Raw genomic sequence first — 16,201 nt, 5'->3', positions numbered from 1 at the left:
ACAAGTGTGTTGATCATGCTATATCAAAGTTCTATGTCCCTTCTCTGCCTCATGGTTGCACACACACACACACACACACACACACACACACACACACACACCCCACACACAAACATACTGTTTCTCTCTCTCTCTCTCTCTCTCTCTCTCTCTCTCTCTAATAAAAAACAGATCTTAGAAAGTTTATCAGTGGCAAACAGCTAACTACTGGCACTGGGAGCTAGAAATTGAAAAAGTCATTAAGCATTCTAATGGAAATGCAAGCAATAAAATGTTTTAAATGGCCCAAGCTGACATTTGTGATACTAATATATCAAGAAGGGGCTTTAAAACTGGGTAGAGTGGTACATGCCAAAATCCCAACACTTTGGGAGGTGGAAGTTGGAAGATCAGGAGACAAAAACCTGCTTTAGAGAAACAGGGTGTTTGAGGCCAATCTAGACTATAGGACACCCTGTCTCAAAAAAATCTAAAAGAGTGGTCTTGGAGGCTGGGCATGGTGGCACACCTCAATCCCAACACTGAGGCAGGAGGATCTCTAGTTCAAGGCTTCCTGGGCTATATAAGAGTCACTGTTTCAAAAAATTATAAAAAAGTCTGGAAATAAAAATGCTCTGAATATAAACCAAGCCACTTCCAAGAACACAGACATATTTAATTAGTAAAGCAAATCCATTTTCAAATGGCTTATGTGGCATTTACACATTTTCATTCTTCCTTCCATTTAACTAGCTAAAAAATAAGTCAAGTCTTGATTTTATCAGACTGATTTTGGTGAGAAAAATATGCCTAAAGACATGATTACTTCCTTACAAGTTCAATTTGGCCAATACCATACAGAGTCCCTGAAACAGACTCCCAACCCTAGATGTCTAAATTATTTGCAAGCATGTCTTGACATTATCAGAAAACATCAGGACAAAGTTAATTCTATTAACTTACATATCCAAGTTCTTTTAAGGGTAGAGCATTATAAAACCAGAAGAGTAATAATGGGGTTTTATACTGCTAAAAGGATAAGATTTCTGTCTTAAAGATCAGCTTAGGTCTGCTTTTTAAGCAATGGTCTTTCTAAAATCAGGCAAGGGAGCCCTCCAGTACAGACTGATATGCTAGTGAAAAACAGATTAATCTCTGGGCATTAGCATTTGCTTGCAATGTAGGGCTTCTTCTCTTGGAACCAAAAGCGCCATTCAAAAGAGCACAAAAAATGAGACATTAAATAAGAGATCAAATGAAATCTACTGAAGACCTTAAGCTGGAAAAACAAGACCTTGTCTCAACAAAACAAAACAAAGCAAAACAAAATGGACAAAGCATTTTGTTGTTTTTTTTCTGGAACTCACTATGCAGATGAGGCTGGTCTCCAACTCAGAGATCCACCTGCCTCTGCCTCCCGCATGCTGGGATTAAAGGCATGCACCACTACACCTGGCAGCATTTTGCTGCTTTTAGAGAAGTCAGTGCTGGAAAAAGCTATGCGGTCAAAGTTGAGATGTGAACAGGGACTCTCTAAAGAACACGTGATCATATAAGGGACTACTAATAAGCCCTGGGAAAAGATCTGTGAAGGTCTTATTATTAGTATAGAGAACTAAGAAACTTTGGCTAGAGAGATGGTTCAATGGTTAAGAGCACTGACTGCTCTTGCAGAGGACCTGGGTTCAATTCCCAGCACCCATATGATGGTTAACAGCCACCCGTAACTCCAGTTGCAGGGGAATCTGACATCCTCTTCTGACTTCTGTGGGCACTGCACCACATGGGTGCACTTATATACATGCAGGGAATACATTCATATACATAAAAATAAATACATACATAAATAAAAATTTTTTAAAAAGAATATTGAGAAACTTGTATAAAATTTAGGGAGCAGAGTTATATACCATGGTGCTGGAAAGGAAAAGAAAAACATATTAAGGATTGCCAAGATGGCTTAGTGGGTAAAGTCAAGCAAGCCAACTTGTACCAAGCCTGTCAAGTTGAGTTTAATCTCCAGAACCCACATGATAGAAGAAGAGAACTGACTTCCAGAAGTTGTCCTCTGGCCTCCACACACATGTGCACACACAAAATAAATAAAATGTAATGAAAAATATACTAAAGGGGCTGGAGAGATGGCTCATTAAGAGAGCTTACTGCTCTTGCGGAGAACCTGGGTTCAGTTCCTAGCACCCACACTAGGTGGCTCACAACCATCTGTAACTCCAGTTCCAGGGGAGCTGATGCCCTCCTCTGGCCTCCATGGGTACCTGCACACATGTGGTGCACATAAACTGAATCAGGCATACACATACACATAAATTGAAAAAAAAAAAATCTTTAAACTATTAAGACAAAGGCAACCTATACCCACCGTCTCAGCCATAGAATACTCAGAATTAAGTTTCTTTGCTAGGCCATAATCTCCAAGCTTTATCAGGTTTGCTTTGGTCAGAAAAATATTTAATGTCTTTATATCTCTGAAAAAGAAGATACTACACATTAAATTCCTGTAACAATTACCTCACCCCCATCCTACCTTGCTGGGATTAGTATAAAGTGTTGATACTGCTTGGTTTCTGTTATAGGGCTTTAAATGTCCCATACGGTGGTTACCACTTTCATACACAGTTTAACACTAAAAGGGGGCTTAGGGTGCAAAGGCAGAGAACTATCTTCACTCTCTAGACTTCACAGCAAAGGTGTGTTTCTAAGACCACTGATGCTATTAGAAAAAGAGTCAGATGAAAAAGAATGGTCTAGAGGCAGGCGGATCTCTGTGAGTTCACGGCCAGCCTGGTCTACATAGTGAGTTCCAGGATAGCTGGGGCTACAGGGAGACCCTGTCTCCAAAAGACAAAAAAAAAAAAAAAAAAAAAAAAAAAAAAAAGAATGGTCTAGGCAACCATACTCCCATGAGGTGCTTTGCAACTATCACTTATGCCTTGAATTATGTAATCAAGACAATCTAACACTCAGCTGGTGTCAAAGTTTCAAATAGTCTGTCAGGGCAGAAGAGGCTGCATGTTTTAACAACTACATAACTAGGTATTTCAGATCATCTAAATAAAGTCACTGGCTACTTTTCTACAGATGAATTGACCGTATGTAAAATAATCTGTGTCTGCTTCATACCCTGGCTTCTTTTATGATAAGATGTGAATAAATCAGAACAATATATGTCTTCACTTTTAAAAAGAAAATAACAACATGCAATATGGGCCTTCAATAGCTTTTAAGAAATATAGGTTAGCTAAATGGACAAACTAATGAAAAGAAACTCTGGCATATTATAATTAATTGCTGGTAATGGTCCCTCACTTAGGAAGTGTAAAATGATGTGGAAAGGTTCTTAATGGTTTTCTTCTATAGTAAGAAATGAATAGAAACCTTCTCTATCCTCAATTTTATCAAATAAAGACTTGGCAAAATTGTACAAAATGAATCTATAGAATTATCAACAATTGCCAATTGCTTTTCCACAGAGAAAACATTTATTGTGAATTCTTATAGTACTTTTTAGGCATTAGTGATAAATTAATGAACTAAATTTGAAGGTACATTTAAAAGAAATACTAAGTGGCATCTAGCTACTGAGGAGATCTTCCTAGATCACAAACCTCTTTTAACCTCAGAAAGTGAAGGTAACTTCTTCCTCTACTTGCTCTTTCCTAATTACATCAATGAAAAACCTGGACTCCTTCATTAGAAACATGAATGTGCTGATGGGACATACTCAGGGTAGAAACTGGATTGGCAGATAGGATTCCAACCCTTAATTTTTCTCACTCATTACCTATGGAGGATTCCAGCTTTATGGATACAGCTCACTGCTGAAACAATCTGAAAAAGGTACCACACCACCATCTGCAGATTCAAAATAAATTATATTTAGATTGGAAACAAACACTTCATTTAAATACACACACACACACACCACACACACACACACACACAGACAGACAGACAGACAGAAGCTGTAACCAGAGGTTACAATTCAACATGACTTGATAGCCCTTCTTGTAGGCTGAGTAGGTAAAAGAAAGTAGTAGTGGTAAAAAGAAAAGACAGGTCATCATAGAAAAATTCTAATGTTGGTATAAAATACAGTGTGGTAAAGCAGACTTAAAGAAAGAAACCCAGGAAGAACACAAAAGTACAGAAACCTGGGCATACCAGTATGCAGTAACGGAGCTGAGAAAGAAAGCCCACAGTGACTTGTGATGTGGAAGTAAAATGTTTAGGAACAGCTGCCTTGTTAGAACTTTCCTTACTCAGGAACATAACTTAAGAGTCTGGAAGGAGTCTGAACAAAAGGGAAAAAGAAACCCACAAAAGAATCCTCCCCAAAACCCTACTCTAAGAGTTAAGTGCAGAACCAAAATGCAAGAATTAAATATAATTCTGGCTTCTTCCATAAACACATGAATTACCTCTTCCTCAAACAACTTGTCCTTCTGACGAAGGATTTTGTCATACAGGTTCCCTCCTACAATGAAACAAGACACAGGGTTGAATTGCTTAATCAAGATCAAAGCTTGGATCCTGCATTAACAGGGTTTTTAATGGGTGAGATGAGGAAATGAAGAGTTCTGCTTCCTTTCCAAAGGAAACGACTTTTTCCATCTTGGTTTTACACATCACATAGGTACAAAATTCTTCCTATTCCTACACCAGAAATATTCTTCAAAAGTCTCTTTCCCATTATAAGAGGATCAATACAAAAATGGGGAGTATAACATTTAGAAAAGAAGAGAGTAAGTCAGACCATTTCTACAGTACTTCTAGTGAAATGGGTTTAAAGATTTTTTTTTTTTTCTCTTTTTGAGACAGGGTCTGTCCGTGTAGCTGTCCTGAACTCACTATGTAGACCAGGATGGCTTTGAACTCACAGAGATCCACCTGCCTCTGTGCTGGGATTAAAGGCATGTACCACCACGCCCAGCTCAATGCAATGTTTTAAAAATATAGCATTTATTAACAACTTTTTCTTTGTGCCAAAAAGGTTTCCTAAAATTTAGGGTCTACCCTTAGCCCCCCAAATTGTTTGGAGTCATCATTCCTTGTACTCATTTCCTCCTGTGGAGTGTGACCCTGCTCCTCTTCTATCAAGTAGCACAGACTGCTACTTGATTGTGGCTCATCTTATTTCCTACCCATAGCTCAATTTATGGCTAAAGTTTTACAACTTCTACTCCTCTGTAATTTAGTAATGCAGAGTTAAAAAAAAAAAAGTCTCATTTTTTTTTTTTTCCTAGCTCCTCTTAACCAACAAAGGCAGTTAATTATTTAAGGTTTGTGCTATTTCAAAAATTACTTGTCTATTTAGGGTTGATGAGAACCAGAAACAATCCTGAAACACAACAGTCTAGGCAAAAAAGGTACAGATGAATATGCTGGTACCTCCTTGGAATGCAGCTCAGGAATGGACTCTGGGCATTCTCTGTTATAACAGGCTGGCAGACAATAAGGCATGTATCAAACACTTGCTATATACCAAGAACTATGCTGTAGGCCTTACAAATTCATTTAATTCAATCTTAACCGCTGAGCCATCTCTCCTTTTTTTTTTTTGTCTTTTTGAGATAGGGTTTCCCTGTAGCCCCAGCTGTCTTGAAACTCACTATGCAGACCAGGCTGGCCTTGAACTCACAGTGATCTGCCTGCCTCTGCCTCCTGAGTGCTGGATAAAGGCGTGCACCAACACACCTGGCTCAACAACAAACTCATTTTTTTTTTGATTGTTTAAGTTTTTTTTAATTTTCTTGGTTAATATGACACTGTTCATTTTTTTAAGTTTTTTTTTATTTTATATATATTTTTTTACAATTAAAGTTACAGTTTTAACAATATGCAAAATATTACAGTAATTCAGATTTAACAAACTCATTTTAAGATGAGGAAATAAAGTTGTTTCTTGCCCAAGATTAAAAAGCTACAGAAAGTAATGGAACTTGGGTTGTGAGGTTAGTCTATTTTCTCTTTTTGAGTCATGGTTTCCCTGTAGCCCCAGCTGGCCTGGTACTCACAATGTCTATAGACCAGGCTGGCTTCAAACTCGGAGATCCTCCAGCCTCTGTCTCCCAAGTGCTGGGATTTAAGGCGTGTGCCACGTCTAGCTTAGTCTGTAATCCAGCAATACTGCTATCTTAAAAGAAAATTTGTCCAAAGAAATAAGAACCAGAAAAATAAGGACACACCATACTATCATTTTCATTAACTTATGATCTTTGAACCATTTCTCAGTAGGACAGCTTTAGCTCAAGTTAATAAAAAAATCACCTGTAAGATTTCATTAAACACTACATTGTGTGACCAAGCTATGTTTGAAATGGTGAACTAATGTCATTCCATGAGAAAAACCCTGTAAAATCAATATAAAATCTGACTGAAAAAATGATTTGAAGAGGCAGGAGTGACGGTGGCTCACACCTGCAATCTCACCACTGGGGAGAAAGAGGCATGAGGACTGCCATCCACTCAAGGCCAGTTCTCAACAAGCCTGAGCTACAGTGAGACTCCAAACCAAACAACAACAACAAAATCCACTAAAACAAAACCCAGTAATAATAATTTGAAGATGGGTATTACAAAGATCTCAAAAAAAGCCCTCCCATATTCTATACATCTTCAAACGCCAAAACTTGAACTATTCCTCTTAAACTCTAGAAATCCATTTAAAGTTTTATCACTGTATGTTTTTTCTTGTTCTCTTTCCCTCAAGGCAATATGGTCATAAGCATGTTTCTCAGAGGAAGTCCTACTGAATTTTCCCTTACCATTACAATATTCCAGCTCAATCAGCAGGGTGGTATTGTCCATGAAGTGATTGTAGTAGGCAATAATGTTGTCATGCTGCAGCAGTGCCAGAATAACAATCTCATTCAAGGCATCACGACGCTCCTTCTCAGACAGCCGGGTCAAATCAACTTCCTTCCACACCACCAGTGAGTCATCCTATAACACAGTAACAGGAGTATTGTATTTTCTTCCTGCCCAGCAGTGCATGAATCCATATCCAATCTGTAAGCCTAGAAAGAAAACCACCTAGAGGGGCAAAGACTGACTCTTTATTTCTCCCTTTAAACATTTTTAAAGGTTCCATGTACAATTATTATAATTTACTGCAGAACTAGGGGAAGTTGTTATTTAAGGGGCTGGAGAGATGTCTCAGTGGTTAAAAGTACTGCTTTTGCAGAGGACCTGGGCTTGGTTCCCAGTAATCATGTTTGTTATTCACAACTGCCTGTAGCTTCAGCTCCAGGGGCTCCAACGCCTCTGGCCTCTAACGGCACCTGTGTCATGTGCACATAACCCCACATTGACACACATATACACATAATTAAAAACAAAAATAAATCTTTTAAAAATGGTATTTTAGGGATTGGTAAGATGGCTCAGAGGGTAAAAGTGCTTGCTGCCAAGCTTGATGACCTGGGTTTAGTCCCCAGAACTTGCAAGGTGGAAGGAAAGAACCAATTCCCAAAAGTTTCTTTCTGATACCACACAGATACATAAAATGCAATTTTTTTAAACAAACTTTGTTGGAACATTCAATTTACACAATATCAGTTCTAGAAATACCAGATCTCAGGGATTCTACTGAGGGATGCTGTGAGGTACCTGTGGTAGAGTCAGAATATTGGGGAAGTAGAGAACATCTACAGCTTTGACAACAGGAACTTGTAAAATGAAAATACTAAGCCTGTCTGACTTCATGATTTAAAATTCTCGTGACTTTCATTTATTCTTTCTGGATAAGAATATCTCCACTCCTCTTTTTTAATTCTTGTAACCTGTCACACTTTCGTGTAAGCTGATCTAATGTCTACTCCACTTTGTGATACTTCTACTTCTCTAAATACTGCTTCCTAGGCCACCAGCACCCTCACCTACGTAACACTCCTCTCGAATGCCTCTGCCAGGTCTTAAATTTTTCTTTTGGAAAACTTTGATGAACTTTTTACCATGCATTTATTCAATGAGTTTTAATTCTCAGCACTTGTACAGGGAAATGACAGTCTTCCATTCTTTTTCACTGATACAACTGAAATGCTAGTTCTTTACTAACATGGCTAACTCCTTTTCTCACTTAACTATAACCTAGAGGGAAAAGGCTGGTCTAATAACCTTTGTAAATTCATATTGAGTGATAAGAGATAATGATATACAGTTCTGAGGAACTGAGATAAAATTTAACTCAAAACTAGTAATAAAGAGTGAGAGCAGTGGTGCACACCTTTAATCCCAGCACTTGGGAGGCAGAGGCAGGTAGATCTCTTGTGAGTTCCAGGCCAGCTGGGAACTCACAAGCCCCCCAAACAAAAAGTCTCAAAAAGCCCCCCAAACAAAAACCTAATAATCAAGTTCAACATAATGAAAGAATGGGGTGGGCAAGGAGATGTGTAACTCTAGTCTTGATTAAAGATTTTTATTTCAAACTTTAAGCCACTGCTGCAATTTTTCTAGAAAATAGGAATTGTGGCACTACTCATCTTTTTGAGTGCAACTAAAAATACAAATTACTAAAGATGCCAATAACCTGAACACTGTACATTAATGAGGTACTGGAATAAAAAAGAACACTTAAAAGATCTTCTCCTGCAACAACTTTTCCTGTCTTTCAGCCTTCTAGGTACGCAGGGGGCTGGAGGTATGTCACAGTGCACCGTCCTAGCACTGGCAAGGTCCTTGGTTCACCCCCAGCACAAGGGAAAAAAAATGCTGGCTCAGAGCAGACACTAGAACTGCAGGTGGATGAATCACCTACTGCAAACCTCAGCAAGTTCTCATTAAATGCTTACCCTAAAGCTAGAGCTTTAAGGTTCCAGTGATTAAACTCAACTTATGATTAGTTTTTGGAAGCAGAATCACCACTGGAGGGTTTTAAATAAGCATACATTCTTTTTGGAGATCAGTGATCCATGGATCTATCCAAAGGATGTGCATTTAAGCAGGGAGGCGGGGAAGATGACTTGGCTTTACTGGGTCTGATAGGGGGGTCCCTGTTCCCTCAACAGTTAAGAACTACACCAAGAAAGTATTTCTCATATATAAGCATTGTATAAACAATAGCGAAGAAACCAAGACACTGTGATCCACCTAGTGATTTTCAAGAAAACCCCCAACTAAGCGATCATATCTGATCTTAAAAGAAACCCAAACTAGCAGATTTGTTGCTAGCTGGGGTATTCTAAAGCATATACTTTCTTCCCATCCCGACCTCGGAGAGCTATACAATTTGAGAGGAAATAAAGTTTTGGTGGTATCTTAAGAATCGTAAACCACTTTTGTTCAGTGTGCAAAACACCTTCGTCTGGTTTACAGATAACGTTAATAGAGACCTTAAAAGGTGCTTATCGCTAAGTCCATTTTACAAACGGGGAAACTAAAGCTCAAAGACCGTGCAGAGCTTGCTCAGCTCGCCAGGTGAAAACTGACAGTGACATCAGTGACCCACGCAACTCCCAGTGCAGGTGAACTGCAAGCGCGGTGGACACCCACGCAGCCCCAGTGACGCCCGAGGACGCGGGGCCAGCAGGAGCCGGCCGGGGCTAGGGGGGCGCTGGGCCGAGGGCCGCTACCTCGGTGCGGCGGTACAGCGTGGCCTCCCCGAAGGCGCCGCGGCCCAGGACACGGATGGGGATGTAGTGCAGCTCCTCCTGCTCCACCGTGCCGCCGGCTCGCGGCCCCGGGCTGGCGATGGGCCCCGGGCCCGAGTCTCCGCCGCCCCCGGACTCGCTCCCGAAGTCCGAGTTGAGGGAATCGCAGTGTCGCTCATACTCTCCCAGCACCGACATGGCGGCCACCGCGGCACTGCGGAACCAGCCTGCGTGTCCCCGGCGGGCGGTCAAACTCGCCTCAGACGCCCGCCAGTGGCGCAGGCGGCCCCGCGGCTCCGCGAGCTTCCATGGTGTCTCCTGCCCCCTGACCCGGAAGCAGTCCTTACTGTTTCCGGCTCGGAGACTGTCTCCTCCGCCTTCGCGAGTCCACTCGGCAGACCGACGACGGAGGTTCCCGGCCACCCCGGGGATACGGGCGCCCGCGGGGGGCGCGTGGAATTCGCGCAGAATCGAAAGGCCTTCGCAGGGTCCAGGGCGACCACGTGATGCCCTCCGGACTTGCACGCGGCTTCCCTGCATCCCATCCCTACCGGGTCCCCAAACCGCCTGAGTTCCCGAGGTGGTCCAGACGCGTGTTGGTGTCGTTTGTCCTAAGCGCTCGGATTGGAGAAAATGTCACTCGCCACGTTGGACAGTGCTCTTGTTTAATGAGCTATTATAAAGATATTGTAGCTGAAACACTTGATTTCCTACATTTCAGTCAGATGGTCCCTTCCTCTTTTTCAAACTCTAAAATACCTTAATTCTGACACACCTCTCTCTCCTCATTTTCCAGATTCAATACCCTCAGGTGTGTTTATGCAGGTATTTGTCCGTCTGGTCTTAAGACGCATTCTTGGAGCCCTAAATGCGAGATACTACTTGTGTTGAGAAAGGTGAATAGATGCTTCCTGCCCTTAAGTCACCAAGGCAATTGCTTCACAGTTTGATCAGTTACGTTACATTAAGCAACTCTGAGAACAGATACTACCTCTTATTTATCTGGATACAGTAGATTTTAGCTAAATTGCCATTCTGGTTTTTTTTTTTGATTTATTGGGGACAGGGTCTCCCTGTAGCCCCAACTGGCCTGGAACTCAGAGATCCCCGTCTCCCCAGTGCTGGGATTAAATGTGTGTGCCATGCCTGGCTTCAATCACTTTTATATTGGTTACATATGGCAATGGTAATATTTAGGACACATCAAATTAAGTATATTGCTGAAATTAATTCCACCCGATTCTTTTTACAATTTTATTGTGGTACTTTAAAATTATGTGGCTCATATATGGGACACCACTAAACATACTGAATAATTTATAAAATAGGTATTCACATGTAACAAGTATGCAATCATTCTGAGACAAATTCATTTATAAGTCTTGCTGAACTCGTTATGCTTTCTAAAACATCAGTGAGAAAGAAAACACTTTCTCATGTGTATGTATGTGTAGCTAATGTGTGTACAGGCTAGAGGTCCATCCATCCTTCCTCCCTCCCCCCACCTCCCCCCTCCTTCCTTCCTTCCTTCCTTCGCTCTTTGGTGGTCTCCCCGTAGCCCCAGCTGGCCTGGAACTTGCTATGTAGACCAGGCTGGCTTGGCTCTCCCAGAGATAATGCCTGCCTCTGCTGCCTTTGCTGCCTCTGCCTCCCTAGTGCTGAGATTAAAGGCATGGCCACCATGCTCCACCCACCATGTTTTTTGAGACAAGAGACCTAAGGCTAGGCTGGCAGGGCAGTGAGCCCCAAGAATTTGCCTGTTTTTCCTCTCCCCAACTTGGATTACAAGCACAGACCACCATACCCACCTGACATGAGTGCTGGGGATCAAATTCAGATCCTTATGTTTATATGGCACATACTTTACTGAGTTGTTTCTCCTTAGCTCCCAGAAAAAAAATTTTTTTTTTAATTAAAATTTGTTTTTGAGACAGGCTCTAACTGGTTGGCCTCAAACCCAGAAGTTCACTGGCTTCTGCTTGCCAAGTGCTGGAATTAAAGGTAAGTGCTACCATGCAAGTTTATCTATTTTTTAGTAAGTATGAGGCCAGCTAGTGATCTGCAGAACCTTTCATGTTGGCTTTTGGAAAGATTTGTGAAAAAATGTTGAAAATGGCCTTTACTTCCTGGGGTTTACTTAGATGTGATGGGCATGTCTCCAAGGACTCTACATTGAGAGTGGTATTTTAGGAAGAGAAGCAGAGAAAAGACTCTGAAGAAATAACTCCAACATCACTTTCCAGAAAAGAAGCTACAGAGAATGCCTGGCTTACAGAACCCTATTTGGTCTTTCTGAGGACATATACTTAAAAATGATTGGGGCTGGAGAAATGGCTTAGTGGTTAAGAACACTGGCTATTCTTGCAGAAGACCCAGGTTCGAATCCCAGCACCCATATGGCTGCTAACAACTGTCCATAACTCCAGTTCCAGGGGATCCAACAGCCTCTTCTGTCCTCCACGGGCATTGCACAACACGGGTGCACTTACTTACATTCATGCAATACATACACACAAAAATAATAAAATATTTTAAAAAAAGAATGATTATATATGTAAACAATTTGTTACACATATAACAAACTTTTACAGGTTAACATATAAACTGTCCATCTGGAATATATTAAGGAAAATATTATTTCTTTAATTTATCAGGTATCATTTGCTGTATTTAAAAAACAGAGCTTTGCTAATACAGACAGAGGGACTTACGATGAAGAGAAAAATACACCTAAAATGGTTTCTGCTAGCCTTTATTTGTGAAAATTTACACAAAAAATCTCCAATCCAACACTTACATGTGAGTTTGCATAAACCCCACAGGCCTGTTTCCATTACACAAACAGAAAATGGTTTTGACAGGGGCTCATGACAATGGATATATAACAAGGCTTATGGAGACTGTATTCTCAGATCACTTTGAATATGCTGAAAATGGAGGGAAGCAGATAACACCCTGTTCATAGAGCTGATTTGTTTTTGTAACTAGCCTGCTGTCAGAGGCAAAAACTCTTCCATTAACTTTTTTCTTTTGGTCTTTTTGTGACAGGGTCTCTCTGTAGCCCCAGCTGGCCTGAAACTCACTATTGTATATCAGGCTGGCCTTGAATTCAGAGATCCTCCTGCCTCTGCCTCCCAAGTGCTGGGACTAAAGGTGTGAGCCACCACACCCAGCCTAACTTTTTTTTTTTTTTTTTTTAAAAAAAACAGGGTCCCCCTGTTGGCTTGGAACTCTCTATATGGACCAGGCTGGCCTTGAACTCACAGAAACCCTCTTGCCTCTGCCTCCTAAATACTGGGAGTAAAGGTGTGCACCACCATGCCCGGTTCTTCACTTAACTTTTAAACCAAACCCATAAATGTCCAAGTTGTTTAATTTTGGCATGAATCAAAGGAAGGAACTCGAAATGCAAGACTTTCAATTCTACAAAGCTTGGGGTTAGAGTTGTGCTTTGGAACAAAAATATGGACATCCTATTTTCTCCTACCTTCTTTGACAACAGAACAGAAAACTGTAACACAGTAGCTTCCATTGTTCCTTTTAGCAGGGAAGGCACAAGTCAGAAATATGAGTCTCTTGTTGGGCTAATGGTACAGACTAAGGTTTTGCATTTAGAAGTCTAAGGATGGACCTTAACCCATAAATCTGTTTATTCTTTCCCTACTTGAATTGCTCCTCCATTGTTTGATATATGTACTACTATGACTTTCTGAGCACCTGCTGTCCCCATCACTTCTCAACAGCAGATGGCAATGTTGTACACGTTAACCAGAGAACCACTTTCGGCCATTCAAGAGGAATTTACGGGAGTCATAAGAAAAAGGAGGCTTTTGGGTTTACAGTAACTGGAACATTAACAGAATAGCCTGAGGTTCTAACAACATATATCATTCCCCCTTTCACCTTTGTACTTAGTCCAGATTGACAGAACAGTGTTCTCTGATAGTTTAAATATTCCACTTCTTTACAGCAAGTACATGGGCCTAAGTCCTGCATTCTCACCACTACAATTAAGACAAGCCCTGTGACAGGTCAGTAGGTTAAAAGAGATAGAAAGGGTAAACTCTTACCTACTTCCCTGGGAGAAGCGGGAAGATTTCAGATGATAACAGATACATTTTTCCTGTTTACGAACATTTGTTTCTTTTTCTTTCATTGCTGAGGATTAGAGAACAATGCACGTGGGAGGCAAGCACTCTACCATAGTTGCACTCTACCATAGTTACACTCCCAGCCTCACCTTTTCTCTTTTTTTATTTGTCTTTTTGAGACAGGGTCTCCTTGTAGCCCCAGCTGTCCTGGAACTCACAAAGATCTGCCTGCCTCTGCCTCCTGAGTGCTGGGATTAAAGGAGTGCGCCACCATGCCTGGCACATTTTCTCTTTTGTACATTAGTATTGGCCACAAATGATCCTTGGCTTTGCTTTCATAACATGGATTTTCAAGTATTTACTCAATCTGTGACTTTCTTATGTTTATTTTAAATCTCCTATGTTCAATATTCTAGAGATAACACATAGGGGCAGGAATTAGGTCAGTGAGTGGCCATGCATGAAGTGTTGGTAAATTTTACTTTTCTTCCTTCTTAGAAGCTACCTCACATCTGATAGAGGACCTCCATCTAGGATATTTAAGGAACCCCCCCCCAAAGAAAAGTGACGAGAACAAATGATCCAAGTAGAAAATGGATAAAAGACATTAATAGACATTTTACTGAAGAAGACATACAAGTGGCAAATGACAAACACATGCAAAGATGGTCAACACCATTCTACCACTAGGAAAATGCAAATCAAATCATAATGAGACGTTACAGGCACTATTCAATTGGCTAAGTTAAACAGCGTAAGCGAACCGTTAATGAAGATACGGAAAAGCTGGATCAGGACACACTGCTGGCAGAAAGGTAACATGGTATAACCACTCCAGACAAAAAGAGTAGGGAAGTGTCTTTAAAAACTAAATGTGCTTATCACACAACACAATTGTCCTCTTGGGCATTTATCCCAGAGTAATGAAAATTTACGTTCACATAAGAACCTATATTAAGAATGTTCAGAGACACTTTACTAGTTAAGGACCAAAATCCCAAACCAACTCATGTGTCCTTTGCGGGTGAATGACTAAACACAAGGCAGTACCATACATAACCATGGAGTAGTATTAGCAATAAAAAAGATCAAACTATTAATGCATGCAACAACTTGGATGGGGATTTCAGGGGAACTGTGCTGAACAGAAAAAGCCAATCTCAAAAGATTCCACTTTATATAACATTTTTGAAATAATAAAGATCTAGAAATGGTGAACAGACCAGTAGTAATCAGAGGCTGAGGTTGTGGCTATTAAAAAAAAAAAGTCAGTATAAAGAATCCACGTGATGGAACTATACTGTATCTTGCAATGATCACATGAATCTACACATGAAACACACATACACAAAGAGTTCTAAGCAGTTGAGAACACAAATATTTTAATTGTCTAAAAAGATTTTTTTTCTTTAAGAGTTTATCTACAGTTCAAAGCTCACTGTTTTTGTATGAGGTGTCCCATCCATGACCCTTTGAAGAGACATAAAATTCTGAAAGGATATCACCAGAAGCTATGTAAACATTTCAGCTAAGGGCCAAGAAAGTTCAGGGTATTTTCACAAGGAAACCCAAAGAAGAAACAGGTCTGAAACAAGTTCAACATGGTCGCATAAATCTTGGTAAAAGAACTAGAGCGAAAGACAAAGGTGATGAGCAAATGGGAGAAATAAGCAAACAGCTCAAACAGCTCACACGAGGAAACCCAGGACAAATGCTAGCTTTGGCATTATCTAGGTAACCCCTATTTTTTTTGCCCCCATAGGTGACTTTAGTAATAATCTTGTTGCAAAACCAGTCCAAAGCCTACCAACTTAAAAAGAAGTAAGTCCTCGTTGACTTGTGAAGTTTGTGCCCCATGTTCTCCCACACCAAAAGAAATCAGTTCTGGCAAGAAATCCCCACTGTGCCTTGATGGTACTGTTGGTAGGATGGTCTTGGGTGAAGCCAGGTGTCCCAGTGGTGTTCTACTGGCTAAGTTACACTGGGGCAGAAGACAGCTTCATTACTCAATCAACTTCTTGGCTTTGAAGAAGCGACGTAGGTAGAACACCTGCCAGGTAGCTAGTCCAATGAGGCAGAACATTGAAAAGATGCTGAAGTACAGGACCCGGGTATTTGTTGACTCTAAAAAAACAAAAACACTGTGAATGTAATGAAGTTTTCTGTTGGCTAAACAATGGCCAGGGGTAAAAGACAATTAACCTCACTCTGTCCCTAAATCTAAGACTAGGAATTCAGACAAAAAGGAAAAAAAGGATGGGCATGGTAGCAACACACCTCTGATCCTAGCACTTGGGAGGCTAAGGCAAGCGGATCTTGCGTTCCAGGCCAGCCTGGGCTACATAGCAAGACCCTGTTAAAAAGCAATAGCTAGGGCTGGAGAGATGGCTCAGTGGTTAAGAGCACTGGCTGCTCTTGCAGAGGACCTGGGTTCAATTCCCAGCACCCACATGGTGGCTAACAACCATCCGTACCATAACTCCAGTTCCAAGGGAATCTGATGCCCTCTTTTGACCTCCTGGG

At 40.9% G+C, this 16,201-nt stretch overlaps 2 protein-coding genes across 2 annotated transcripts in view; both read right to left on the bottom strand.

Annotated features, from left to right (window-relative positions):
• The window catches only part of Nek9 (NIMA related kinase 9), a gene marked incomplete in the record, with an annotated part of 46,481 nt that extends 36,545 nt beyond the window's left edge, over positions 1-9,936 (bottom strand). The window contains 5 exon segments of the mRNA XM_008849718.3: positions 2,360-2,465; positions 3,782-3,852; positions 4,419-4,474; positions 6,765-6,942; positions 9,570-9,936. Coding sequence (XP_008847940.1) covers positions 2,360-2,465; positions 3,782-3,852; positions 4,419-4,474; positions 6,765-6,942; positions 9,570-9,785 — 627 coding nt within the window.
• A 3,926-nt stretch (positions 9,937-13,862) lies between these two features.
• Positions 13,863-16,201, bottom strand: part of Tmed10 (transmembrane p24 trafficking protein 10) — a 38,675-nt gene continuing 36,336 nt past the window's right edge. Inside the window, exon 5 of the mRNA XM_008849717.3 lies at positions 13,863-15,802. Coding sequence (XP_008847939.1) covers positions 15,681-15,802 — 122 coding nt within the window. The 3' untranslated portion in view covers positions 13,863-15,680. The remainder of the gene's footprint in view (positions 15,803-16,201) is intronic.

This window comes from Nannospalax galili, unplaced genomic scaffold (genome assembly GCF_000622305.1).
Source record: "Nannospalax galili isolate Female #2095 unplaced genomic scaffold, S.galili_v1.0 scaffold24, whole genome shotgun sequence".
In the NCBI taxonomy this organism is placed as follows: Eukaryota; Metazoa; Chordata; class Mammalia; order Rodentia; family Spalacidae; genus Nannospalax; species Nannospalax galili.
The sequence above is the reverse complement of the archived record's forward strand: the minus strand, read 5'-3'. Positions and strand labels throughout refer to the sequence as shown.